The sequence below is a fragment of the Phytophthora ramorum genome (genome assembly GCF_020800215.1).
Source record: "Phytophthora ramorum isolate Pr-102 chromosome Unknown Phyram_PR-102_s0006, whole genome shotgun sequence".
Classification (NCBI taxonomy): Eukaryota; Oomycota; class Peronosporomycetes; order Peronosporales; family Peronosporaceae; genus Phytophthora; species Phytophthora ramorum.
This window is the reverse complement of record NW_027150652.1, coordinates 3267795-3292247: the sequence shown is the minus strand read 5'-3', so window position 1 is coordinate 3292247 and position 24453 is coordinate 3267795. Positions and strand designations below refer to the sequence as shown.

At 55.4% G+C, this 24453-nt stretch overlaps 10 protein-coding genes across 10 annotated transcripts; 7 read left to right on the top strand and 3 right to left on the bottom strand.

The window, feature by feature from the left end:
* Positions 1 to 95: 95 nt before the first annotated feature.
* KRP23_7900 (uncharacterized protein) lies at positions 96 to 347 on the top strand (the record flags this gene model as incomplete). The annotated part of the gene is made up of 1 exon (XM_067893271.1): positions 96 to 347. One exon carries the CDS (start codon positions 96 to 98, stop codon positions 345 to 347), a length of 252 nt encoding a protein of 83 aa, XP_067745070.1.
* Positions 348 to 989: 642 nt separating this feature from the next.
* Positions 990 to 1274, top strand: KRP23_7899 (uncharacterized protein; the record flags this gene model as incomplete). Its single annotated transcript, XM_067893270.1, has 1 exon — positions 990 to 1274. One exon carries the CDS (start codon positions 990 to 992, stop codon positions 1272 to 1274), a length of 285 nt encoding a protein of 94 aa, XP_067745069.1.
* Positions 1275 to 2112: 838 nt separating this feature from the next.
* KRP23_7898 (uncharacterized protein) lies at positions 2113 to 2346 on the top strand (the record flags this gene model as incomplete). The annotated part of the gene is made up of 1 exon (XM_067893269.1): positions 2113 to 2346. The coding sequence occupies one exon, from the start codon at positions 2113 to 2115 to the stop codon at positions 2344 to 2346; it is 234 nt and encodes a 77-aa protein (XP_067745068.1).
* Positions 2347 to 3641: 1295 nt separating this feature from the next.
* KRP23_7897 (uncharacterized protein) lies at positions 3642 to 3961 on the bottom strand (the record flags this gene model as incomplete). The annotated part of the gene is made up of 2 exons (XM_067893268.1): positions 3642 to 3693; positions 3783 to 3961. 2 exons carry the CDS (start codon positions 3959 to 3961, stop codon positions 3642 to 3644), a joined length of 231 nt encoding a protein of 76 aa, XP_067745067.1.
* A 928-nt stretch (positions 3962 to 4889) lies between these two features.
* On the top strand, positions 4890 to 8546 carry KRP23_7896 (uncharacterized protein; the record flags this gene model as incomplete). Its single annotated transcript, XM_067893267.1, has 1 exon — positions 4890 to 8546. The coding sequence occupies one exon, from the start codon at positions 4890 to 4892 to the stop codon at positions 8544 to 8546; it is 3657 nt and encodes a 1218-aa protein (XP_067745066.1).
* Positions 8547 to 8912: 366 nt separating this feature from the next.
* On the top strand, positions 8913 to 11729 carry KRP23_7895 (Anoctamin-10; the record flags this gene model as incomplete). Its single annotated transcript, XM_067893266.1, has 1 exon — positions 8913 to 11729. One exon carries the CDS (start codon positions 8913 to 8915, stop codon positions 11727 to 11729), a length of 2817 nt encoding a protein of 938 aa, XP_067745065.1.
* Positions 11730 to 13026: 1297 nt separating this feature from the next.
* KRP23_7894 (uncharacterized protein) lies at positions 13027 to 14077 on the bottom strand (the record flags this gene model as incomplete). The annotated part of the gene is made up of 2 exons (XM_067893264.1): positions 13027 to 13065; positions 13136 to 14077. The coding sequence occupies 2 exons, from the start codon at positions 14075 to 14077 to the stop codon at positions 13027 to 13029; spliced, it is 981 nt and encodes a 326-aa protein (XP_067745064.1).
* Positions 14078 to 15140: 1063 nt separating this feature from the next.
* On the top strand, positions 15141 to 16742 carry KRP23_7893 (Phosphoenolpyruvate carboxykinase (ATP); the record flags this gene model as incomplete). Its single annotated transcript, XM_067893263.1, has 1 exon — positions 15141 to 16742. The coding sequence occupies one exon, from the start codon at positions 15141 to 15143 to the stop codon at positions 16740 to 16742; it is 1602 nt and encodes a 533-aa protein (XP_067745063.1).
* Positions 16743 to 21476: 4734 nt separating this feature from the next.
* KRP23_7892 (uncharacterized protein) lies at positions 21477 to 22114 on the top strand (the record flags this gene model as incomplete). Its single annotated transcript, XM_067893262.1, has 3 exons — positions 21477 to 21660; positions 21726 to 21885; positions 21958 to 22114. 3 exons carry the CDS (start codon positions 21477 to 21479, stop codon positions 22112 to 22114), a joined length of 501 nt encoding a protein of 166 aa, XP_067745062.1.
* A 151-nt stretch (positions 22115 to 22265) lies between these two features.
* On the bottom strand, positions 22266 to 24260 carry KRP23_7891 (Nucleolar GTP-binding protein 1; the record flags this gene model as incomplete). Its single annotated transcript, XM_067893261.1, has 1 exon — positions 22266 to 24260. The coding sequence occupies one exon, from the start codon at positions 24258 to 24260 to the stop codon at positions 22266 to 22268; it is 1995 nt and encodes a 664-aa protein (XP_067745061.1).
* Between the last annotated feature and the right edge of the window lie 193 nt (positions 24261 to 24453).

The following is a 24453-nucleotide window of genomic DNA, read 5'->3' as shown; positions in this document are numbered from 1 at the left end:
GGCGCGCGACGAGGACATGGCCAAGTTCAACTTCAGACTACGTCTCCCGAGGCAGCTGTTGGGCCGACGCCATCGGCTTGGACAAGACGGCCACGATGCTGGCGCTCACCGCCGGAGAGGCCAGGGGCTACACGGCCGTCGCCAACCTGCTCGTGGCGCCGTCACATCTGCTGGCACAGTGGAAGCTCGAGGTGTACAAATTGGTCAAGGACGGAGAGATCGGCGTGGTGCTGGGCCTGCGCCAGTTCCTGGAGATGATGGAGAACCCGGTGGCCAGAGCCAACATCTCCAATTGGATGCTCATGGGCGTGGAGGAAGCTTTTACAGCTACGGGAAGCTGTATCTGACGGAGATGAAGGACCTCGGGAAGGCGCTGCACATGGAGCCCATTGCGCTGTAGGAGTACGGGGAAGCGGCCAAGTTCATGAACAAGGCATACTGTGACCCGCTGTGAGCCACGCCACTGCAATTCGCACACAAACCCTGGAGACGTGTGATTTTCAAGAAGGTGGACGAAACGTACATCCATGACAAGCTGCACCCGAAGGAGCTGTTGCGGTACGAGATGGAGCGTGTGTTGGCTGCGAGACAGAGCGAGTATGATGTGTTCGCTCTTGGAGACTTCGACGTGCTGACTGCTGGAGGAAAAGGAGGACGCTGCTGACACTGTCGTTTATGAGGAAGCCCCAGTGAGCGGTAGGGATCAACTGTCGAAAATGCTCCGACGATTAAAGTCGTGATCTTCATTAAAGGCGTGAACTTCACTTCACGGTGTGGGATTGAGCACTGCGCGTTGTTGGGCAAGACCCTTCGTCTAGCCAACATCACGAGCACCGTGTTTCTTCAACACCAGTCAAGTGAGACCAATTCTGCGCACGTTGCATCTTTCCAAAGTGGCGACACCCAGGTTCTAATCCTGAAGTGCCTCTGGAGTCAACTTGCAGGTGGCGTCGCACGTCCATTTCTTGGATCCCGTCGGCTTCAGTCTGATGCAGACAAGAATACTGGAGCAGGAGGCTATCGGTCGTGTGCTGGGCATGGGTCAGACGAACGAGCTCGTGACGGTTGGCCGGCTCATTGCTGAGGACACAGTGGAGGAGACGCTGCACGATGACATCCACGAAGCAACAATGAAGATCATTGCAGCGGACAATTTCTTCTTCGACGGAGAGCGTGGAGACGCGTACTTGTGCTCGGCTCCATTTCGACGAGTGGTGCACATGACCGGAACTCACGAAGTATCCAGCTCGAGGGTACTATCGCGCACCGAATAGAGCAGGCAGCCGCAGAAGGCGAGGTGTTCGACCTCACAGAGGACGCGGCGACGAGTCTGGAGCAGCAACTGCTCGTCATCCGAGAGCACGAACGCCATTCATCAGCGCGAGATTCGCACTCGCGACAGTACAGGCAACAACCTCCGCAGCCGCAGCTCGAGGAGCAGCAAGTGAATTGCAGCGAGAACGACTACAGCCAGGAGCATACCTACAACATCTCTAAGCTGTGCAACGTGGTGCTCCCAATCGAACTCTCTCGGCTCTTCAAGTCGAACGGTTGTCAACAACGTCATCGCCGATGGCCCAGTCGAAGATGCCGCTTCTGCTCCGTAAATGCCGGATATCTGCCAAACTGGAGGCATTTGGGCGGGAGAAGTGATCAAGTGCGCGCACAGTGCATTCAAACAAAACCTGTGGAAGTAGATACCGTATCTTCACGCGCTGGACATGGTGCACCCGAACGAGTAGAGCTACTCGAACCGGCTGCTCAGTTTTCGACGTTGAAGGACAAACGTGCAAGACGCTCACTGATGGCCCACAATTTGGCGGCGGCTTCCTTCGACTTGCTGAGCTGGGGAGGATCTCCACGCACTGGATTGCCGAAGGACTTGAAGTATTGGGCTCCAAAGTAGGCGCCACTCTCGACTTCGCGGTATGTAGCTGCGTACAATGTCGAGAGCGCCCGCTCGAGCATTTTGCTGGGACAGAAACTTCCCGAGGTTGAAGAACAGCTCCCAGAACCAGTTGCTGTTGGAAGACGCCGGCATCGCCTCCAGGTTGGTAGCTGCTGCCCCGGGGTTGCAAGCCACGGAACGCAAACGGCATCTGCAACTGGATCATGACGAACGACGTGTTCTACCGCGAGGCGCTGTCACAATTGAAGCGCGACTACTCAAAGCTGGAGCAGCACGCGACTGAGCTGAAGCAGGACAACGTGGAGCTTCGCAACGCGCTGCTGGCCAAGGAGCAGCGGACGGCCGAGCTGCAGCGCAAGAACGAGACGCAGGTCAAGGGCGCGGGCATGTACCAGGCGCTGACCTGCGAGGTTGAGGCGGTCCAGGACCACCTATAGGAGACACAGGACGACTGGGCCAGGTGCAACCAGGCGTGGTGTGACGGCTGGGACAGACTCACCAACAAGCTCGCAGAGGCCAAGGCCGAGGCGACGAAGTGCCACAAGAAGAGCAAGACGCGCCACAGGAAAATCAAGGCGCTGAAGAACAGGGCGGAGACGACTATGGCCACCAGCAATATCTTCGCGCTGAGGCTGCTGGCCGTGGTGCAGGAGAAGCAAGACGTAAAGACGCAGCTGGCCCGCTACAAGACGAAGCTGCACGCACAGACTACATTCCTGGCAGAGGCTCGGGTGATGGTGAGGGAGCTGAGGCAGAGTGCCGAGCGCAGCAACGCCAGCTGTCCCAAGGCGGCGAACTCGTGGCGTTCGAGAGAGACATTGCCTACGTCATTGTCGTCGGAGATTTCTCCGCGATCGGCCAGGTCAGCCTCGTGCAAGCGTCCTCCGTCGGTAGCCACGACGTCGCCTACTACTTCAGATGGAAGCAGTTGTCTACGCAGTGACAGCGAGCTCATCTATTTTGTCCCCAGAGCGTGTGCAGGAGGAACTAGCCGTGCTGGACGACTCGAGCTTATCAGTGAGTTTCGACGAAAGCTGGCGGATGCTGCAGCCAGATCGTAGACGATCACGATTGGAGCGGTGTCGGTGTCGGGTGAACCAACAAGACTCAGCAACAGGAAGCAGTGGCGGCAACACGGAGAGGATGCTCATTACCCTCGTTCTCTCTCGTGTGGCGAGGCAGAAATCCATTTCTCTCTGTCACGCGCTATTCCGCGTTGAAGGTTTCTGGACGTGGAGTGCCGAGGCGTTGTAGACCTTACGTGAAGTGCGCAAGCAGGCTCAGTTGATCAGGGCTCATTACCTCCGTTGAAGCTGCAGATGCGCATGAAGTGCGAGCGTGATGTGCTTTTGCAAACTTCCTGTTGACCACTGTAACCGTCCACTCGCTCGCTGTTCTACTTCGCTTCGGTGCTTGCGTCCGATGCTTTCTCCGTGTGATGTGCCTCGCTGAATGGGCTGCTGTGACGTGCTGCCTGATGACGACAATCTCGACTCCATCGTTGACAAGAGACTTTGATGACCAAGCGCCCAACCTAGCCAGGACCAGCCTGAAGACACGTTTGGATCTTGTACAATCAGAATTTGCATCGCGAAGACAAACGTATGGCATTTATTGAAACAAGCAATGGAATACAGCGTTTTCTCTCTAGCCAGTCACTATGTAAAACATTCCCAAGACAGACAATGTCATCAAAACCCAAGTAAACCAACGCACAGGCTGCCACGTCCATTTATTTTATGATACCAGTGTGAATAGTAGATGCACGCGTCAGTCTATCGTTCCTACAGCAGATACCGTTAGACGTCCACTCGACGCCCGATCCTTGTCCGTCCACTCCATCGCCGTGCGGTGGTCATCATCCTTAAGTTACCTCATGAGCTCACTCGTGCCGAATTTGTCCATCCACACGTCCTCGCTCATGTCGCCGTAGACGCTATGCTTGTCGTCTACCATGTTCCGATGGCCCTCCAGAGCTCGGCGGGTGTCCGTCCGACTCAAGTCCTGCATACCTCGTTCCAACTCGCTCACCTTGGACAGCGAGTGAACCATCTCCTCCTCGGTGAGCTGTTTCGCTTTCACCCGTTGCTTGCGCAGACTGGCCTCTGTTCACGCTGACACGAGTCGGCAGCAGCTTGATGTGACCAGCTTATTTCTACGCAGTTGACGCAGCGTATCAATGGAGAACTGCGGCTGGCGCGCAATTGCTGAACGTCGAGGAACACGACTGTGGGCCGTTCTTCTCGCTGTCGTACCCTACGAGATTGTTCACGAACATGTTCTCTGAGCTGTTGGCGCGAGGTCCCGCACGACTTGCCGACAGTTCCATGTGCATTCTCTGTGCAGTACTAATGCCTCCGTCCTCGTCGAGCGTAGGCTTGCCCAGCTTCTCCCTTGATCTCCGGCTCAGCACTACATGTAGTCGCAGGACGCGGTGGTGCGACGCAGCCGGCGCCAAGTCTTGTTGCCGACGCTTCCTTCCTAAGTGCGACGGACGAGTTTCGTCACCTGATCCAGCTCGCTGTGCGCGGGCCCGTAGCCATTCACGGACTCGATGTGGTTGCCGCGCCAGCTCATGTTGCTGTGACGGGTGCTTGCCGTACAGCGGCGACTGCAACGAAGAAGAAGAAAATGCCCATAACTTAGCGTCTAGAGCGTCCTTTTAGCACGCAAAACCACGGCTGCAACGTACATCTTGTCGGTCATCCACTCGTCCCGGTCGCCAGTCGCGTCTGTTGCTCACGTTGACAACAGGAAAGCCGACGTCGGTGATCTCTTCCTCGCAGACGTCAAGTGGATCAGACCACCGACCTATCCCAGCGCATCTTATTCCGCGTCGATTGTCAAATGCAGTATATGGTGTAGTTCTATTCCATATCATAGTACTCCTCGTTGGGACTTGTTTTCACTATACCGTAGTCCCGTTGCAGGGAGGGGGAAGAGCAAGTGCATAACGAGAGAGACGCCACGTACGCGCATCATGATGGCGGCGTCCTCGGGCTTCATGGGTGCGTCCGGCGATAGCTCCGAGGCCTCCAGCAGCTTCCCGTCCACCTCTAAGTCTGCCGCAGCTCCAGACGATGAGTTCGGCTCCTTCGCAGCGGCCGAGGGGCCATCGGATCCTTTTGGCGACGTGTATGGGGCGGAAACGGATTTTGGGGGATTTGTGGGCGGCTCCAGCGAGACGCAGGAAGCTCCGGTGTCTTCTGCGGCTGTTGGTGGCTTCTCCGTGCCTCTGACTGCGCCGCCGACGCTGCTACCGTCGATTAGCGGCGAGGTGGACCCTTTTGCGGACATTACAGGGGGTCTGGGGGCTGTTATAGATGCTGGGGAAGCTGCAGAGCAGGTCACGGAGGTTGCAAGCAGTTCTGGAGGGGATTTTGCGGCTCCTCCGGCGTCTACGAGCGCCATATTGGACTTGGTGTGGGGACAGACGAGTCAGGACACGGAGCTGTCGGCGTCGACGTCGTTGGACAGGACGGCGTCCAACCCTGGAGGGTTCGTGCTGCCACCACCGCCGTCAAAGAAGACGGCGTCGTTCCCGGTTACTGGTGGGGCACCTGAGGTGTCTACGGGGGATTTGCTGTCCTTTTCTCCGGTTCAGACGTCCACAAAGGACCCATTCTTTGAGATCAGTAGCGACACGACTGCTACAGCTTCAAGATTTGGAAATGATGATCTCTTTACGTTGACGGCCACGCCACCGATATGTGCGACGTCTTCGTCGGCGCCTACGTCGTTGCGTGGATCGTTTGCTTCGCTGCATGAGGATGTGAAGCCGTCGATGATTTCTCCTACTGCTCCTCGATCGGTGGAGACGAAGACGTCGCCGCGTGATGTATTGGCTGAACGCTCGACTCGGTCTTTCGGCTCGCTGAGCTCGTCATTTGTGAGTGTGGGGGCGATGGAGAACACTTCTGACCAGAATGGGGTTCAAGCGTCGTTTAATAGTTCTACGGTTGCACCTGATGCCGCAACATCAGGCGTCACACCGTCCCCATCGTCAGCGCCACCCTCTCTTCATAGCTCATTTAAGATGACCGACGGATTCATGGGTTTTGCATCTACTGCTGACGATTCCGACGAGGTGGACCCGTTTGCAGAGGCAGGACTGGCTGCTCCTGAGGAGGTGCCTTTAGCTGAAGCTCTTGCTGCGTGGAATACCTCCGCTGAACCTGTCGTACTAACAGATGAAGAGGATAATGCAGATAGCGACGAAGAACAACCAAAAGAGGAGGAAGACGCTGTATTCGAGAAGGAGCCATCGAAGGGCTCGTCAAGTAAGGATGTCGAGCCTTTGGTGGTTGATGAAGGGATCACTGTCCTGGATACCTTTGCCCAAGCAGCAGTCACTGAAGCTGAACCGCTTGATGTTTGGGACAGCAGCCACAGCTCTGCGCCAAAAACACCAGATCCGAGTGACAAGCATGTGGATGACAGCGTATTAACAGAACAGCAACATCCAGCAGACGTGATTGCCGTGGATGCTTCCGCTACTGCGGTTGAGTTTGAGAGGCAATCTTGTGTCCCGTTCGCGAAGGCAGCAGAGGAAATTGCTTGCGCAGATCATGATGAAAACGTGAATGACCCAATCGCTGACGACAATGAGGACGAAGTTCACTCCGTCGGACTTCAAGATAACGCGTTCGAAGGTGACGAGATTGATAGCGATCCGGATGATGTTTCGGTGGAGTCTGGCGGTGTTGTCGTCTGGTCTGCAGAACAAAGCTCAGTGGAAGGTCATGATGCAGAGAGAGAAGGGGGTGTTGAAGGGATTGGTGAAACACTGAGTTCGGTGTCAAATGAAGATACTTCACTGCCCCCTAGTGCATTTATCACGTCATTTGCTGCCGCTCCTTCTCCTGCAGAGCTGTCCGAGAAACTTGGCGATGACTTCGGAGCGGAAAACGACACTAAGGATAGTGAAGAGCAGAATGCTGGTGTGGAGAATGGTGACGATTTTGATGATTTTGGAGGGTTCGAAACAGCTGCGGCTCCCACAATAAACGCGGTGGTTATTCCAGATGCTTCGCCTTGGGGATCGCCAACACGGGTACAAAATATGCCTATTGAGGATGATGATAGCGTGTTCGGAGACTTTGCAGTTGAGGCCTCTTCTTTTACGGTTGAGAACTCAGCACCTGCTGCAGTTGAAAACGATGATTTTGCAGATTTTACGCAGAGCACTGAGCTTAATGGTGATAACGAGTTTGGCGATTTCGGAGATTTTACACAGAGCGCTACCGCGAGTAGCTTCTCGGGTTTCCAGCAGTCAAGCTCAGAAGCATTTGGAGACGATGACGATGGGTTTGGAGACTTCACTCCATCCAATACTACAGCAGCAACAACTCCTTTAACGCCGATGCCAGCACCGTCTTTTTCGAAGACTGATTTGTCAACGTTCTTTAAGGATGCGTTCCCGGTAGAACTTTTGCCAACAAATACGCTGTCACAACCTGAGAGCCCAACAGATGTGAAAAACACTGCCGTTATTCAAGAGCCATCAACAGACTTTGTACAGGACGTGTTCCGCACGATGTGGGATGAGTACTTTGAGATCATTGCTACGACGAGCTGTCACCCTTCGTCATCGCCAGGCTCTCTTTCACCTGCACCAGAATCGAGTGGCGAGGAGCGAATGCATTTGGAGAGGAAGACGACGTGTGCTTCAAAGTATTTAAAGTATGTACTATCCGAGAAGATCCAAGAAGCCTCCCGACAGAACGGCATTTTCCCTCATGGATCGGAAAGGCATCAGATGTACATTGGCTTTGCTACGTCTGGCGACGCGGACCGCATGCGTTCTGCCCTCAAGGAGCTGCAAGATGCGCTATTCCACAGCTCAGTGAACGACGCTATGATGCGGATAGCCAAACAGGCTGCGCTGTCCGCAAAGGCTAAAATCGCTGAGCAGGCTGCACAACAGCAGGCAAATTCGCGTGGTGGATCGTTGTTCTCTACGACACGGCACTTGCTGTCTCGGGGTGGAAGTGCAGGAGGAGCGCATGGCCCTGGCAGTAGTGGCAATGACACTAAGGCAGACCACGCTGGTGCTGACACTCCTACCGGCGCCTCAGTTCAGAAACTAGCTCGATTCTCGTTTACCAACAGCCATGACGACGGATCAAATGGCCATCGTGGTGCGAGTGGCGAGGAGAGAGGGTCAGAAGGAAGTGACCACACGGGCCACAGCAGCGGAAGTGACTCCGAGGCGGTTGGCGGTGCTAACGACATTCGGACTCGAAGTCAAACTCTTTCAGGCAGTGGCAGTAGCAATGGCGGGCTGATGAAGAAGTTTCAGGACCGATTTTCGTTCGCCAGCTCACGGAATCGTCCACGGTTCGTGAGTCTTCGGCGAAAGGGACAATCAGGCGAGGAGGTGCGCAAGATGGAGCTCAATCTAGACGCCATCAGTGGAGGTCTTGATGAAGTCAAGTGGAAGTGCGCTGTATTCCTGTATGATGTGGAAGAGGTAGCGCATGTGGCACCTTCTCAGATTAGCATCCTGTCGTATCCTGGCAAACAGCCGCTGACTGGCAAGACCGACCGTAGCGCACTGACGAAGCTGGTAAAGCCTGACACGATTTGGACGGTAGATATTGGCGCTAACAACAGCGATATGCTGAATGAATGGTGAAGGGATGCAGACGCAAATATGGAAATCAAAGTAAGCTAGCCCAAGCTGGATAGGGAGCCAATGTTACTGATTGTTGAAATGTATCCTGTCGGTTCGGTGTATCATGAAAATGTTAGTGGGTCGTGAGGTTTGCTACACTATTTTGGCGTGACTGGTGCAACACTCGGCGGTGTGAAAAGCACACGTCGCAAAATGTGTAAATAGCTGCAAGCACCTCGCCTGCGTGACTGCCATCCGCCTATTTCCATTCTTTGCTTGAGATCATGCTCACCTTCCCATCTACTTCCTCCTTGTTTAGCTGGCGTGTCTTCTGCGGTTCATTCTTCAAACCACCGAAGAACAAGTTTCGAGCACGGCAAGGTCGGCATGAGTAAGGATGTTGGTGCCCCTGTACCTCAAGACTCAACTAGAGCTGTCGAATCGGCGGTGGATGAACACTCAATTCAAGTCGATTTCACGCCGAAGAACAAGCCAGCGTCGATTTTCCTCAAGTACGGCGGAGTGTCGGATGCGTACGAGAACACCATGTTCGAACACGACTTGGTGATGATTTTCCCTTTGCGTGAAGGGGGTGAAGCCAAGAGACCCGGGGCATTTACCATGAAAACGTTCGTAGAGCTGCTATTAGGAAGAGATTCCAAGACCAGCCGCCAACCGTTCCAGCGTGTACTCCGAACGCCACGCTGCTTTCTCGATGATCTTGGAAATGACATGGTAGAGTCCACGGGTCCACGACATAGCAGTACTGCGGATGTAGGCACTCAAGCGGTTGAGCAGAAGATATTGGAGGCCGAGTACGAGAAGTTCATCGGTTCCACGGAGCCGACCACAGAGCAACGCTTCTGCGAGCTGGTAGCCACAGCCATTTCACGTCGGGTGCAACTCGCATGTGGGCTTACAACGCGCATGTTTCTGAGCTGCGACGCCGACGAGATCATCATGACCATCAAGTCGGAGAACGACGACCTGAGGGTGGAGGCCGATCGCACAAATTACCGCCTGCAGCTGAGCAACAAACCCTTTGATGATATGCTGCACAAGGACAAGATTCAAGAGCTGAAGAGCGAGATTGGTCAAGACGGATGGCAGAAGTCTTTAGATCACCTGCGAACTAAACGCGGCACCGCTGACGAGACTTCAGATGTGCCTGAGATGGATCCGTTGCTAGTCTCGCGCGGTACAGAGTTCCACCCGGAAACGCGTAAAGCCCTCCTTGGGTGGGGACATCGAGAAGAAGCTGACGGAATGTTCTCCAATGACGACAATCACAGTCAAAACCGGTGGAATCGCTTCTGGACGTCAATCTTCTCGCTACACCACGACCCGATGACATACTTCGCACCTTTCGCGGATTATCGCCACGAACCCGAGTTCCAGGCGTACTTCCGCCGCTATCCGATGAACTGGGGTGGGAAGAAAGAGCAGACGCTGTTCACGCAGAAAGACCGTATTCGTCTCGCGTCAGGCATTGTAGATCGGCACATTAATCTGGACGCGCTTGAAGACGCAGGGTTCCTGAAGAATCAAATGTTTGCACTTCACGATGAAGTTGCGCTCGCCGAATTACGCACGACGTGGGCTTTGAACGTCAAGATGCTGTACCAACCACTTCACAAGATCCGCTTCTACTTCGGAGAGAAAATCGCGCTCTACTTTGCGTGGCTCGAGTTCTACACGAAGATGCTGATCTTCCCGTCTATTGCGGGAATTATCACCATCATCTACGACGAAGGACGGGATGAGCACGGAAACGAAAACAATCGAGGATACTTTCTGGTCGCCTTTGCCATTTTCGTAGTCATTTGGTCATCGATGTTTTCAGAGTTGTGGAGGCGGAAGAATGGACTATTGGGCTCACTTTGGGGCTGCCAGAGCTTCAACGAGGTCTTCCGATATCGCCCGCAATTCCGAGGAACCAAGAGCTTCCACCCCGTCACTGACGCAGAAGAGCTGACCTACGAAAGTCGTTCAAAGCGCCACCGTTGGTTCGTGGTGTCAGTCACAGTCGTGACAATCATGGTTGGAATTGTTATCGTGGCACTTGTGGGGCTGTTTGTGCTGAAGCACTACATTAACGACGGCAACAACTTAAAGAACATCGACATCAAGTACCGAACTCCGTTGACGCTGGCCGTGACGATCGCGAACGCCGTTCAGATTCTCATTCTCAACATGGTCTATAGGCTGGTGGCCGGGAAGCTGAATGACCTCGAGAACCACCGCACAGATGCCGAGTACGAAAACTACTTGGCAATCAAAGTGTTCATGTTCCAGTTCTGCAACTCCTTCGCCTCCTTCTTCTACATCGCGTTCATTAAGCGCGATGCCGAAGGTTCGTGCTTGTACGGCGATGACTGCATGAAAGAGCTCCGTGATCAGCTACTGGTTTTGTTCTTGGTTCGCATCGTGGTGGGCAACACCATGGAAGTGGCGGTGCCGTACCTGAAGTACCGCTATCAGCTCTACGCCGAGCACAAGACACAGGAGGACAAGAAAGTCAAGCAAAACCTTGTCGAAATTCAAGCCAAGTTGGCGCCGTACGAAAGCAACGAGGCGTTTGAAGACTACAACGAGCTGGCAATCCAATTCGGCTTTCACAACCTGTTCGTGGTAGCATTCCCACTGACGCCTCTGCTCGCTCTGGTGAACAACATTGTGGAAGTGCACGTGGATGCGTCGAAGCTCTGCTTTGGGTGCCGCCGTCCGTTCCCTCACCCGGCCAAAAGCATTGGTGTATGGTTTTACATCTTCCGATTCATTTCTTACATGACTGTGGGAACGAACGCGGCGCTCATCCTGTGGACATCAAACTTGTTTGAGAATTACAGCGGAACTGTGAAGGCATTTAGCCTTATCATTGTCTGGCAAGTTGGTATGGGATTATCGCTTGCCATTGAGCGCACGGTGCCTGACACACCACTCGTCCTCGGTCAGCTTCTGGAACGCTACGACCACATCGTGAACGTGGTTTTCAAGAATCTGTCCGAGGGCGATGCTTCGCACCTCAATGAGGTTTCGGAGGACCTGGATTTGACCATCTACCCCAACGACCAGTGGGAGGACACGCGTGGTGGGGTGAAGACTGTGCTTCAGATGCGCGTGGATGATACAGAGGTGAGACCAGCTGGATATCCGCAACACGAACTCGAGGTGATCAGTGAGTCGCTGCCAGACACCAACTGAACAGCCATCAGACATTTTAAGAGCTCTGCTCTGCATACACTTTTCATAATCGCAACTTGCTCAACTTCCCCGCTGTTGCTTGACGTTCATAACCTTATAAAGTAGATCACTCAGCACCTATGGAGGCTTGTTAAGGAACGATAGCTCTGAGCATGTAGAATTGCTTCGAGAGAAAAGTCCGTTATTGACTGCGAAAACGGAACTTTGCACCAGTTTATCAACGCAAACTCCGAGTCCATCGTACGGAATGTCGTGCTCGAAACTACTGCCGCCATAGCACCGCAAAAGGAGCGAAGCGCGCGACAGTCTATACCGGCACATATTCCTTCTCGCCAATGGTCAGCAAACGACCCGGAATCTGGAAGACCGTCGAGCTCTTCACGAACATGTTTCTCCAAGAGGTATGCGTTTCGTAGAGTACGGTGTTGTACTTCAATCAGCTCAATCTCCTCGCTCGTAAACCGTTTCTCTAAACGTGCTCTCTGTTGTTCCAGGACGCCAACAAAATCTTGATGCCGCATTTTGCACAATGTGTTGGGAAGAAAAGCAGGCACATTGTTTGTCACTGAGTTGCCACTTTTACTTGTCGTATTGCTGCTTCCATCAGCAATATTCGTGGTATCGGTTATAATTTGGTGAAGTTTAGTGAGTACAGTGAGTACAAAGGTGCTTGCCACGTCCACTAACGCCTGATAAGCATTAGAGTGCAAGGAATCCATGGCGCGGTTGGCAAATTCTCCTTGCGACTTTAAGAACGTAGCCGTTGACACCGGGTTCAGTGAGAACGAGCCGATTACGATGTCTTCACAAGACATCGTAAAAAACTCCGAAGCTAGGAATGGCCCAACTGCGCCCGTCATCATTGAAAGGTGGTTCATCAGGTCGACAAGACGTTGACGATCATAGGCAAGCCCTTTGCCATCTCGAATTTGCCGCAATATATCATTAACACGATCAGCCACATTCGTAACAACGAGCGCAATCACCCACCAGTCTGGTCCGGGAGCACCATAGTACTGATATTCCTCAGTAAACTTGATCACATCCGTTTGGTTTGCCACAAGCCATTTGAGCACCTTCATCGCCGATATCCAAGACCCTTCAATGAACTTTGGGCACCCGCTCGCACCTGAAATGTGCGGTTTCTGGTTGCGCAAATAGCTGATCAAGGCTATCAAGATCTTGGCAAAATCAGCTGTAAGGACAGTTCTACAAACCTCCCGCATCAGCTGATTGAGTTTGGTCGCAAGACAGGAGTCACCAAAGATAGGGTATTCACAGCCTGCAGCCAATCGGCTTAAAATTTCTTGTGTGCAGCCACGCACTTTGGGTCCACCTTCATTCGAAGAACAGACTCCAATCAACTGGTTCTTCCAGTCAGGTGCAACGACGTTTAGATAGCGTACCACAAGATCTCCACTTTCTTCCTTCATCTCCATGTCCTGCATCACGATGCCAATCAAGTGCACGCTATGAATCTCCCCGTTCCTCTCAAATCGAATTCGCACGTCTAGAAACGGCGACCCCGCACACCTGGCAACCTCGACCACCACCGCGAACGCCCACACATGTCCCCCACCCAAAACGTCCTTCAACCTCTGCAAGTTGACCGCACAAGAAACCTCACAGAAATTCGTCACTCTCTTCTCCGTAATGACTCCATTGGTCTGTTCCAACCCGGCGATGCCTCCTATCAACCCTTGATACAGCTGCACCGCTTGCTTGAACGTCACGCCGCCGGCCAAGAACTTGACAATTGTGGAGAACTCCATCATCGAGTCCACGCTCGTGATGTACCGTGCGTCGTCCGCGTCCATTTCGTCGTCCGAGTCGATCTCCTGCAGCTCGAAGCTCGTCAGCTGCGTCTCGTCGTCCTCCAAGGCCACCAGAACTCGCAGCAGTTCGTCCACCACGCCCCTGTCCAATAGAAAGGTCCCTGACTTGTGGACAGCAGCGGCCACCGCCGCGTTGTGCTCGGCCACATGGTGCACTTGGAGCTGCTCGACGGTCGCCTCCCGGGGCCGCGTGGAGATGGCCACGTCGGCCGGGAAGAAACGGCGCTTGGCCTCGTCGCCCAGCGCCTTATACTGCGTCCAGCGCCGCGCGTGCTGCTGCTCCAGGTGACGCCGCATGTTGTCAGGCCGCCAGGGCTGCGCGAAGCAGTGCACCTTGGTCTGGCGCTTGCGGCGCTTGGCGCCCTCCGTTTCGTCGCGCTCGAAGGCGCGGCACATGAGGCACACGGCCTTGGTGGGCAGCCCCGTCTGAGGGTCACGCTCCGCCACCGCCAGCGCGTACTGCAGCGCCCAGTGCGGCCGGAACTTGCGCGGCTTGGCGGCGGGCGGCGCCATCGATAATAGTCGAGCAAAGTACGAACCAATTTGTATTTACTCGAACTTTTGTGAAATTGTTATCCACTTGACAAGACTTATCGACCATGCTGTACGCTAGAGGTCTTTGTCGACGTAGCCGCAGCCGGTAATATGTTGATTAGAGTCCCAGCTCGGTGGTCTCTGAGGTGAGAGCGCATACTGCAGTATTATTGAGCTGCCGCTCGCTCGCTGTGAAAAAATCCGCCTTGGGCAGTATGAAAATGGTGCGCTAGCAACATCAGTGCGGCTGCTTGATAAAAATATAGACCCAAAAGTTTTACCAACGCCATTCTTCCTGCCAACGCAAAGCGGAGCGACACAACTGACACAACTATTGGAGACGAAAGTTGATAGATCCGTTCATCACGGCCGACAGCCCCCAATTTGTCCTAGCAGCTCCGGGGTTCTTATGCCCGTCGTTTCCATTTGCTGCCCCGGGGGTATTATTATTTGTCGTGCTTCACGCAGATGGTTGAACACCGTTCCGCTTGATTTCGGCAACGGACTGCAGTGACCGAGGCCGCGGCGACAGATGGGAACTGCGACGTCCATCCTGACCAAGAAACGCAAGGCGTGGGGCTCCGCCACTGCTTGGTGGTCGGTCTTAGGCCAAGTCAGCCAAGCTGGAGCAAATTAATCGTGTCATGGCTGTATATTCTGCACCATTTAACAGCGGGACAGAGCCGGAACAAAACACGACCCGGCTCTGTCGCGCGCCTTTCATGGCAACTTACACGAGACATCTCACCCACTCGATCGCTGTATGTGCTAAGTTCCATCAACAGGTGACGCGCCCTCTCGCCAGAGATTGCCGTCGACGCGCCCCCGTCGGCGACACCTCTTTGCGCCCGAGCGCCGCTCCGTCGCAGACACGAGCGTAGGGCTCCGCTCGTCGAAATGCAAGCCTTCCTTCTTCCGATCACTGTTCTGCCCCACTCGGCATGAGCCCAACTTTTCCGGAGCTCACTTTCCAATTGGCTTCGGTCTGCGCACTAGCAAACTCTTCTCCAGGACACACCGACACACCGACACTACCGACATCATGGCGCAGCACGAGACCACGACGACCGCCCTCGGACTGGGCGAGCTGGGCATCCAGAACGGCTGCAAGGTGTTCCACAACCTCACGTACGAGCAGCTCGCGGACCACGAGAAGAAGTACAACGAGGGCTCGTTCGTGGCCAACGACACGTTCGCCGTGGACACGGGCAAGTTCACGGGCCGCTCGCCCAAGGACAAGTTCATCGTGAAGCAGGCGCCGTCGCAGGACAACGTCTGGTGGGGCTCGATCAACCAGCCCACGACGCCCGAGGTGTTCGACGCGCTGTACGCCAAGGCCGCCAAGCACTTCAGCGCCGTGGACCGCATGTACGTGTTCGACGGCCACTGCGGCGTGAACGAGAAGTCCCGCCTGAACGTGCGCATCGTCACGGAGCTGGCGTGGCAGCACCACTTCGTGACCAACATGTTCATCCGGCCGGAGTTCGCGAGCGTGGCGGAGAACTTCAGCGCCGACTTCACGGTCATCAACGCGTGCAACATCGTGGACGAAGACTGGGAGGCGCACGGCCTGCACTCGGAGGTGTTCGTGATCTTCAACATCGAGAAGCACATGGCCATCATCGGCGGCACGTTCTACGGCGGCGAGATGAAGAAGGGCATCTTCAGCATGATGAACTACTACCTGCCGCTGAACGGCGTGATGGCCATGCACGCGTCGGCCAACATCGGCAAGGCGGGCGACACGGCCATCTTCTTCGGGCTGTCGGGCACGGGCAAGACGACGCTGTCGGCCGACCCGAAGCGCGAGCTCATCGGCGACGACGAGCACGGCTGGGACGACGAGGGCGTGTTCAACTTCGAGGGCGGGTGCTACGCCAAGACGATCGACCTGAGCAAGGAGAACGAGCCGGACATCTACAATGCCATCCGGCCGAACGCCATGCTGGAGAACGTCTGGATCGACGCCAACAACGAGCCCGACTACTTCAACTCGAGCAAGACGGAGAACGGGCGCGTGTCGTACCCGATCTACCACATCCCGCACCACCAGCCGAACTCGCGCGGCAACCACCCGAACGCCGTCATCTTCCTCACGTGCGACGCGTACGGCGTGCTGCCTCCCGTGTCGAAGCTGTCTGCGGGCCAGGCGCAGTATCACTTCCTGTCGGGCTACACGGCCAAGGTGGCGGGCACGGAGCGCGGCATCACGGAGCCGCAGGCCACGTTCTCGACGTGCTTCGGCGCGGCGTTCATGACGCTGCACCCGACCAAGTACGCCGACCTGCTGAAGAAGAAGCTACAGGAGCACAACACGCACGTGTACCTGATCAACACGGGCTGGACGGGCGGCGTGTACGGCGTGGGCAAGCGCATGAAGCTGCCGTACACGCGCAAGTGTGTGGACGCGGTGCTGGACGGCAGCATCAACCAGGCGACGTTCGTCAAGGACCCGCTGTTCGGCTTCGAGATCCCGACGACGGTGGAGGGCGTGCCGTCGGAGATCCTGAACCCGAAGGACTCGTGGACCGACAAGGCCGCGTTCGACGCGACGGCGCTCAAGCTGGCCAAGTCGTTCAAGGAGAACTTCAAGCAGTTCATCCTGCCGGGCAACGACCTGTCAGTGTACGGACCCAATGTGTAGGTGTTTTTCCCATAGTTGCGCCTCCTATAGGGGTGCAGCTAGCTCATGTACTCTCCATCGAACTCGAATAAATATAAAGAAAAAGCAACTGCAGTAGAAAAGGGCAATAGTTGCTAGGGTCTACTAGACGACACTTGTTCTGGTGCGTCCTTGTCGTCGTACCTTCAAAGGCGAGCCTCGGGAGCCTTCTGCTTTGCAGATCTCCGTTTTGAAATGACCATACTCAATTCCAGTCAGAACTGTCTGCAGGACATTCTGTCTGATGCAGGATGTGTTTTCTGTACGCATTGGTTTCTCCCCTGCTTTCCGACGCTAAGCACATCGCTGGCCATGGCGACGTTGTCGTCGGTCTCAGTGCTTTGCACGATGCGTCTCCAATAGTATTTTCCGAGAATCTCCATACGGTAAGCGGGCCGTATTACCAGGCCCAGCGATGTATCGCAATCGGGATGTTTGCCAGGCAAAGAGGTGTCCAATAATCATCATCTCTGTCCATTGTACACACATCACTTTGCATTTTGCCAACATCTTCCCAAGCACTTGGTCTGACAATGACCAAAGACGTCGCCCCGGTGATCGGGTACGACAGCGGCAAGTCACTCATGGCCCGGGGCCCATTGGCACTGCACGAGCACATGGCTTCCCGACTGGAGACTTCGCTGGGCAAAGCTCTTCCACAGATGGAGGTGCGCTTCCAGGATGTATCCATCTCGGCGGACGTCGTGGTCAAGGACGCCAGCAACCTCGAGGCGCAGCTCCCGACGCTGCCCACCGAAATGGTGAAGGCTTTTCACGGGTTGGTGGACAAGAAGCATACGGTGCAGAAGCGCATTTTGAAGAGTGTGAGTGGTGTGCTGAAACCCGGCACCATCACGCTGGTGCTCGGACAGCCAGGGTCGGGTAAATCGTCCTTGATGAAGCTGCTGAGTGGACGCTTCCCAATGCACAAGAACGTCACGGTTGAGGGCGAGGTGACGTACAACGGGGCCTCGGCTGCCGAGCTGACCAAGCACATGCCTCAACTAGTGACCTACGTGCCACAGCGAGACAAACACTACCCAGAGCTGACGGTGAAAGAGACACTTGAGTTTGCGCACGCCGCGTGTGGTGGTGAGCTCCCTGAGCGCGATGCACGCCACTTGGTGAAGGGTTCTTCGGACGAAAATGCAGAGGCTGTAGCGGCTGCGCAGGCGATGGTCAAACATTCCCCTGAAGTTGCCATTCAGCAGCTCGGGCTCGAGAATTGCCAGAACACCGTTGTTGGGGATGCAATGCTGCGTGGCGTGTCTGGTGGCGAGCGCAAGCGCGTGACGACCGGCGAAATGGCGTTCGGCAACAAGTATGTGCTCATGATGGACGAGATCAGCACGGGGTTGGATAGCGCAGCGACGTTCGACATCATCACGACGCAGCGCAGCTTCGCCAAGACGTTCCGCAAGACCGTGGCGATTTCTCTTCTGCAGCCGTCGCCCGAGGTGTTCGCGCTTTTCGACAGCGTAATGATTCTGAACGCGGGCCACCTCATGTACCATGGGCCGCGTGAGAAAGCCCAGAGTTACTTTGAGAGCCTTGGCTTTACATGCCCTCCGTCTCGCGACGTGGCCGATTTCTTGTTGGATCTTGGCACCAACAAACAGTACCAGTACGAAGTGAAACTCGCTCACGGAGGCGCTATCCCGCGTACGCCAAGCGAGTTCGCCGATGCGTTCGAACGTTCTTCTATCTACTTGCAAACGCTCCAGGAGCTTGAAGATCCCGTGAATCCGGATCTTGTCGAGGACATGAAAGCGCACATGAGAGTTCAGCCGGAATTCTCCCAGAACTTCTGGGCCAGCACGTTGCTGCTCATGAAGCGACAGCTAACCATCACTAAACGGGAGACATCGGCTCTCGTTGGACGTTTGCTGTTGAACACTACCATCGCGATACTTTGCTCGAGTGTCTACTATCAAATCGACTTGACGGACGCGCAGGTAGTCATGGGTATCATGTTTGAGTCGACGCTCAACTTATCCATTGGTCAGGCTTCCCAGATCCCGACGGTCATGGCTGCCCGTGACGTGTTCTACAAGCAGCGAGGTGCCAACTTCTTTCGAACGACGTCGTATGTGCTAGGCAGTGCTGTGAACCAGGCGCCGCCCGTCATACTGGAGACGGTGGTCTTCACAGTGATTGTGTACTGGATGTGCGGCTTCGTGAGCGCATTTTGGAGCTTTTTGGTCTTCTTGGTGGTGCTGTGTTTGACAAACCTAGCGCTGGCTGCGTTCTTCTTCCTTCTGGCTGCCGCGTCGCCAAATCTCAACGTGGCAAGTCCGCTTTCCAGCGTGGTGGTCGTGTATATCTGTGTATTCGCGGGCTACACGATCACGAAAGACCAGATTCCAGACTACTTGATTTGGCTTTACTGGGCGAACCCTATTTCGTGGGCTATCCGTGCGCTCGCAGTGAGTCAATACTCCGATTCTCGCTTTGCTACGTGCGTGTACGACGGCATCGACTATTGTACCAAGTATGGGATGACCATGGGCGAGTACTCGCTGAGCACGTACGAGGTTCCGTCGGAGAAGTTCTGGCTCTGGTACGGGATGATCTTTTTGGCTGCGGCGTACATCTTCTTCTTGTTCCTGTCGTGCATTGCGCTAGAGTACCACCGATTCGAGAGTCCCGAGAACGTTACGTTGGACACGGAGGAGAGGTGCAAGACCACAGACAGCTACGCTATCACAATGACACCGCGTGGCATAGCAAGAGAGAAAGAATCAGCGATCTCGGCCGATCACGCAAGGGAAAAGTATTTTGTTCCAGTGACAGTAGCGTTCAAGGACTTGTGGTACACCGTTCCTGACCCGACCAACCCGAAGGAGACAATCGACTTGCTCAAGGGAATTTCCGGGTACGCGTTACCTGGTACGATCACAGCACTCATGGGCTCTTCTGGTGCCGGCAAGACGACATTGATGGATGTGATTGCTGGCCGAAAGACTGGAGGCCAGATTCGGGGGCAAATTCTACTAAACGGACACCCAGCGACGGACTTGGCCATTCGCCGCTCGACGGGATACTGCGAGCAGATGGACATTCACTCGGAGTCATCTACGATCCGCGAGGCGCTGATGTTTAGTGCATTCTTGCGCCAGGGTGCAGATGTGCCCGACAGTCACAAGTACGACTCGGTGAACGAGTGTCTCGACCTGCTGGACTTGAACCCGATCGCCGACCAGATCATCCGCGGCAGCTCTGTGGAGCAGATGAAGCGGCTGACGATTGGCGTGGAGTTGGCGGCGCAGCCCAGTGTGTTGTTCTTGGATGAGCCCACGAGTGGCCTGGATGCTCGATCTGCGAAATTGATCATGGATGGTGTCCGGAAAGTAGCAGACACCGGCCGCACCATCGTGTGCACGATTCACCAGCCGTCGGCTGAGGTCTTCAGTGTGTTCGACAGTCTCCTACTGCTGAAGCGTGGCGGCGAGACGGTTTTTGCGGGTGACTTGGGTGAGAACGCAAGTGAGATGATCGCGTACTTCGAGTCGATTGACGGGGTGGCAAAGCTGGCAGAAGATTACAACCCAGCAAGTTGGATGCTGGAAGTGATCGGTGCGGGTGTCGGGAACAGCAACGGGGACAAGGCGGACTTTGCAAAGACTTTCAAGGAGAGCCACGCCTTCGAGCGTCTGCTGTCGGATCTGGACCAAGAGGGCGTGGCTCGACCATCTCCGTCGATCCCTGCGTTGGAATTTGGCGGTAAGCGTGCAGCTTCGGAGTTGACGCAGGCCAAGTTTCTGTTGAAGAGGTTTTCTGATCTCTACTGGCGCACGGCGTCGTTCAACTTGACACGCTTCGCCATTTCATTCGGCCTGGGGCTGGGCTACGGCATCACGTACGTCGGTGCGGAGTACCGTTCGTACTCGGGCATCAATTCTGGCATGGGAATGCTGTACTTGGTCGTATGCTTCATTGGGCTGGTGTCATTCAACGGCTTGATTCCCGTCGCAGCGGAGGAGCGAGCCGTCTTCTACCGCGAACGCGCGTCGCAAACGTACAATGCCTTCTGGTACTTCTTCGGTCTTGGTGTGATGGAGATCCCGTACGCGGTTGTCGCAGTACTGCTCTTCTTGATCCCTTTCTTCCCCATGGTGGGCTTTTCGGGCGTTGCAGCCTTCTTCATATCCTGGCTCGTGCTGCTGCTGCAAGTGCTGCACCAAGCGTACATGGCAGAACTCCTCGTGTTCTTGCTGCCGAACTTGGAAATCGCAGAGATCGTCGGCGTGCTGCTCAATCTCATCGGCTACTTGTTCTCGGGCTTCAGTCCGCCAGCTTCGACGCTGCCTTCGGGTGTCTTGTGGATTTATTACATTACGCCCATGACGTACAGCGTATCCGCCTTCTCGACGATCATTTATGGCACCTGCGGCAGTGACGGCGACTTCGGGTGCACGCAAATGACGGATGTGCCTCCTTCGTTGGCCGAGAACATCACCGTGAAGGAGTACTTAGAGACCAACTTTTTGATGAAGCACAGCGAGCTTTGGAGGAACTGCGGCATTCTGCTTGTCTTCGTGCTGCTCTTTGGGGTGTTCACGCTTTTGGCGATGCGCTTCCTGAACTACCAGAAGAGGTAGGCGGCTACCATCGTTTGACAGGGTAAGGAGTCGTAAGAGCAAACTAAATCAATGCAAGCACCATACACATTGAAGACGACGGTTGCAAGTACCTCAGCAGTCGTGGGAGGAGAGAATGGCCGCGCTGATCAGGTTGGCGGTGTTTGTTGCTAGTGTCTTGCTGTATTATGCGCCGCCACCATCGCTTCTGGCATTGGTGTGGGAGGAGGTGGATGCGGTCGTGGTGCTGAGGACCTGGTTGACGCTGGCAGCCTCGCTGGTGGCGCTGACGGGAGTTTTATCTACTCAGTTGGTCGCTGGTACGAGCAGTGAAGTCGCTGAGTGGTGCTTTTTCGAGCTGACGGCATGTTGTTGGGATCAACAGCATCCTGTGTTCATGGAGTGCTGCATTTCCTTCGGTCGGGGACGGCTGAACCGAGTTCTGGGAGCCTGGAATGGACCACGCTGCTGGCCTTCGTGATGGTGCTGAGGTACACACTGTTTCCACCGGTGGAATCGGAGCTTGTCAAGCTCCAATGGCACAGGTAAATGGTACAAGCTGCTAGTAGTAGTTGAGCTGTTGGTTGTCTGAATAGCATGAGGGTATTATTGTACAGACGACAACTGCGTGGCTTCTTCAATCGCCATGACAAGCAGTACGTTCCACTCGTTGACACTCTGCTGGAAGACTACGCTGGACGTGAACGTCTGCTGTATGCACGCATTCGACGAGCGTACCGAGAAAGACTCGAGCTGTCAACTAGGTCGGCATAAAGACTGACGAGATGTTGGTCGTCTAAGTAAAGCGGTTGTATTAGAAAGGGAAACGGAGAAATACAAGGCACAAGAGAAGAACGAACAAACCTCCGCCTTCTCTCTCTCTCTCCACCACCACACGGGCAGGAAGCGAAAGCTAGGTCTATGCTTAACGGGAGTTCGTGTTGCCTGAGCCACGCTTGCCCGTGTTCTGCCACTTCGCCAGCTTCGGAACCGATATCCGATCGGCCTCGCCAGCACGTCCCATCTTGGCGGCCTTGCGCTGCGTGAGCCGAGTGGCCTTCTTGACGGCAGCCATAGACGCCTCGTTGCCGAAGCCGGACTCGTCGCGCGGGGCGACCAGAGACTGTGAACGGTTCTTGGACTTGGAGCGCAGTTGGGACTTGGCACGAGCGCGCACGCGCAGGTCGGAGCTCTCGGTCAGGTCCTCCATGTCCACATCCATTTCATCGCGGTCACGCTTGCGGCCACGGCTCTCGTCGCCAGCCTTCCGCTTCGCCACGACGGCCTCAGCGTGCTTCATGTGGCTAGTGTCCACACCAAGAGCCTCGAGCTCCTTCTTAGTGTCAGTCAGGCTGCGAAGCTTGGCACGCACCTTGCGCGAAACAGTGGAGTGGTTCTTGTTCTTGTTCTGACGGTGCTCAGCCACAATGATAGCCTTCTTCTCACGGATGCGAACAAGCTTGTCCTTCAGCTCGTCGTCAAGGTCGCTCATGCCCTCGTCCTCATCCACGGGAGCGTTGTTTTGCATGGCTTCGTCCTCCTCCTGCTCCAGCGCATCAAGACGCTTGAGGATTTCCGGATCCACAAAGTCAGCAATGTTCTTGCCGTTCCAGATCTCGGGAATAGCATCCTGAGTCCAGTCGTCGTTGCGGAGCATGCCGGTGTAGTGTTCCTTGAAGTCGTACGAGTACACTCCAGCGCCACCGTTAGCGTTCATCTTGTCCTTCAGCAGCACACGCGGGCCGGCGCCGTTCGGATTCTCGCGGGCAGCGAAAACGCTGGCCGGGATGGTGATCTCGCGCTGCACATCGTCACGAGCCACAGGCATGGCAACACTGAGACGGTTGAGCACATCGGCCACCTTGTTGCCCTTCACCTTCGAGTTAACGCGGTGGGCAAGCAGCTCGTCACACGCGTAGTTCCTGACATCCATGACGTTCTCCTCCGAGTGGTTCGACATGGTGAAGAACTTGGCCTTGGTCTCCTCCACGGCCGTGTTGATCATGTTTTGGTGGTGGTCCGAGAGCTCCTCGAAGCGCATCTGGTCGATCTTGTTGCACACGAGCACGAGCGGCTTGTTGGCGAAGAGCGGGCGGATATTCTCGAACAGACTCAGCTGCTGCTCGATCGTGAAGCCGCACTGCTCGGAAATGTCCATGAAGAACAAAATGGACGCCTGCAAGTGGGCCAACGCCGTGACGGCCTGCATTTCGATGGTGTTGCGGTCCTCCAGCGAGTGGTCGAGGATACCGGGCGTGTCAATCACCTGCCAGCGCAGGTACTTGTAGTCCAAGTGGCCTACGTACAGCGCCTTGGTCGTAAAGGCGTAGGGCTGCACGTCCACGTCGGCGCGCGTGACCTTGTTCATGAAGCTGGACTTGCCCACATTGGGGAAGCCCGTGACCAGCAGCGTGCGCGTGTTGGGGTCGATGGACGGCAGTCGCGACAGGTGCTTGCGCACCTCCTCGAGGTACTCCAGCGACGCCTTCTGCTTCTTGAGCAGCGTGCACATGCGGCCGAGCGCCGCGCGCTTGAGCTGCTTGCATCGGTAGAGCGAGTCTCCGTACTTGATCATGCGCACGTAGTCCTTGGCGATGTTGTCAATGAGCGCGCGCGCCGTGTTGACCTGTCCGAGCGCGAGCTTGTAGTGGTCGCGGTCATACAGGATGTTGATGAGGTCGGCGTAGAACGGGTGCAGGTCGTCGAGCCGCGGGAAGTCATCGATGATCTGGCTCAGCTTCTCCTGGCACGTCTGCTGCGTGAACTTGACCTTGCGCATGTAGAAGGCTCGGATGCGCGAGATGGCGTACGTCGGGTGGATGACCGTGGGCGTCTTGCGCTGCGTGCGCGTGAGCACGATGTCGATGAAGTCCGACGCCGTGGGGACGGTCTGGATCTTCTTGAAGTTGTACACCACCATGACGCCTTACTTACTGCGGGCCACGGGAAGAGCGGAAGAGCAGGGCTCCGAAGTCAATCAGCGAGTGAGGTGCACACAGCCTTTCACACACGGCGGTTGGTTGGTTCTCGCCGACGTAGGCGCTTGGCGTGGGCCACATGAGCAAGTGGTCTCAGGTTTCAGACTCAGAATGGAAGTTGGTGTTGTCCACACG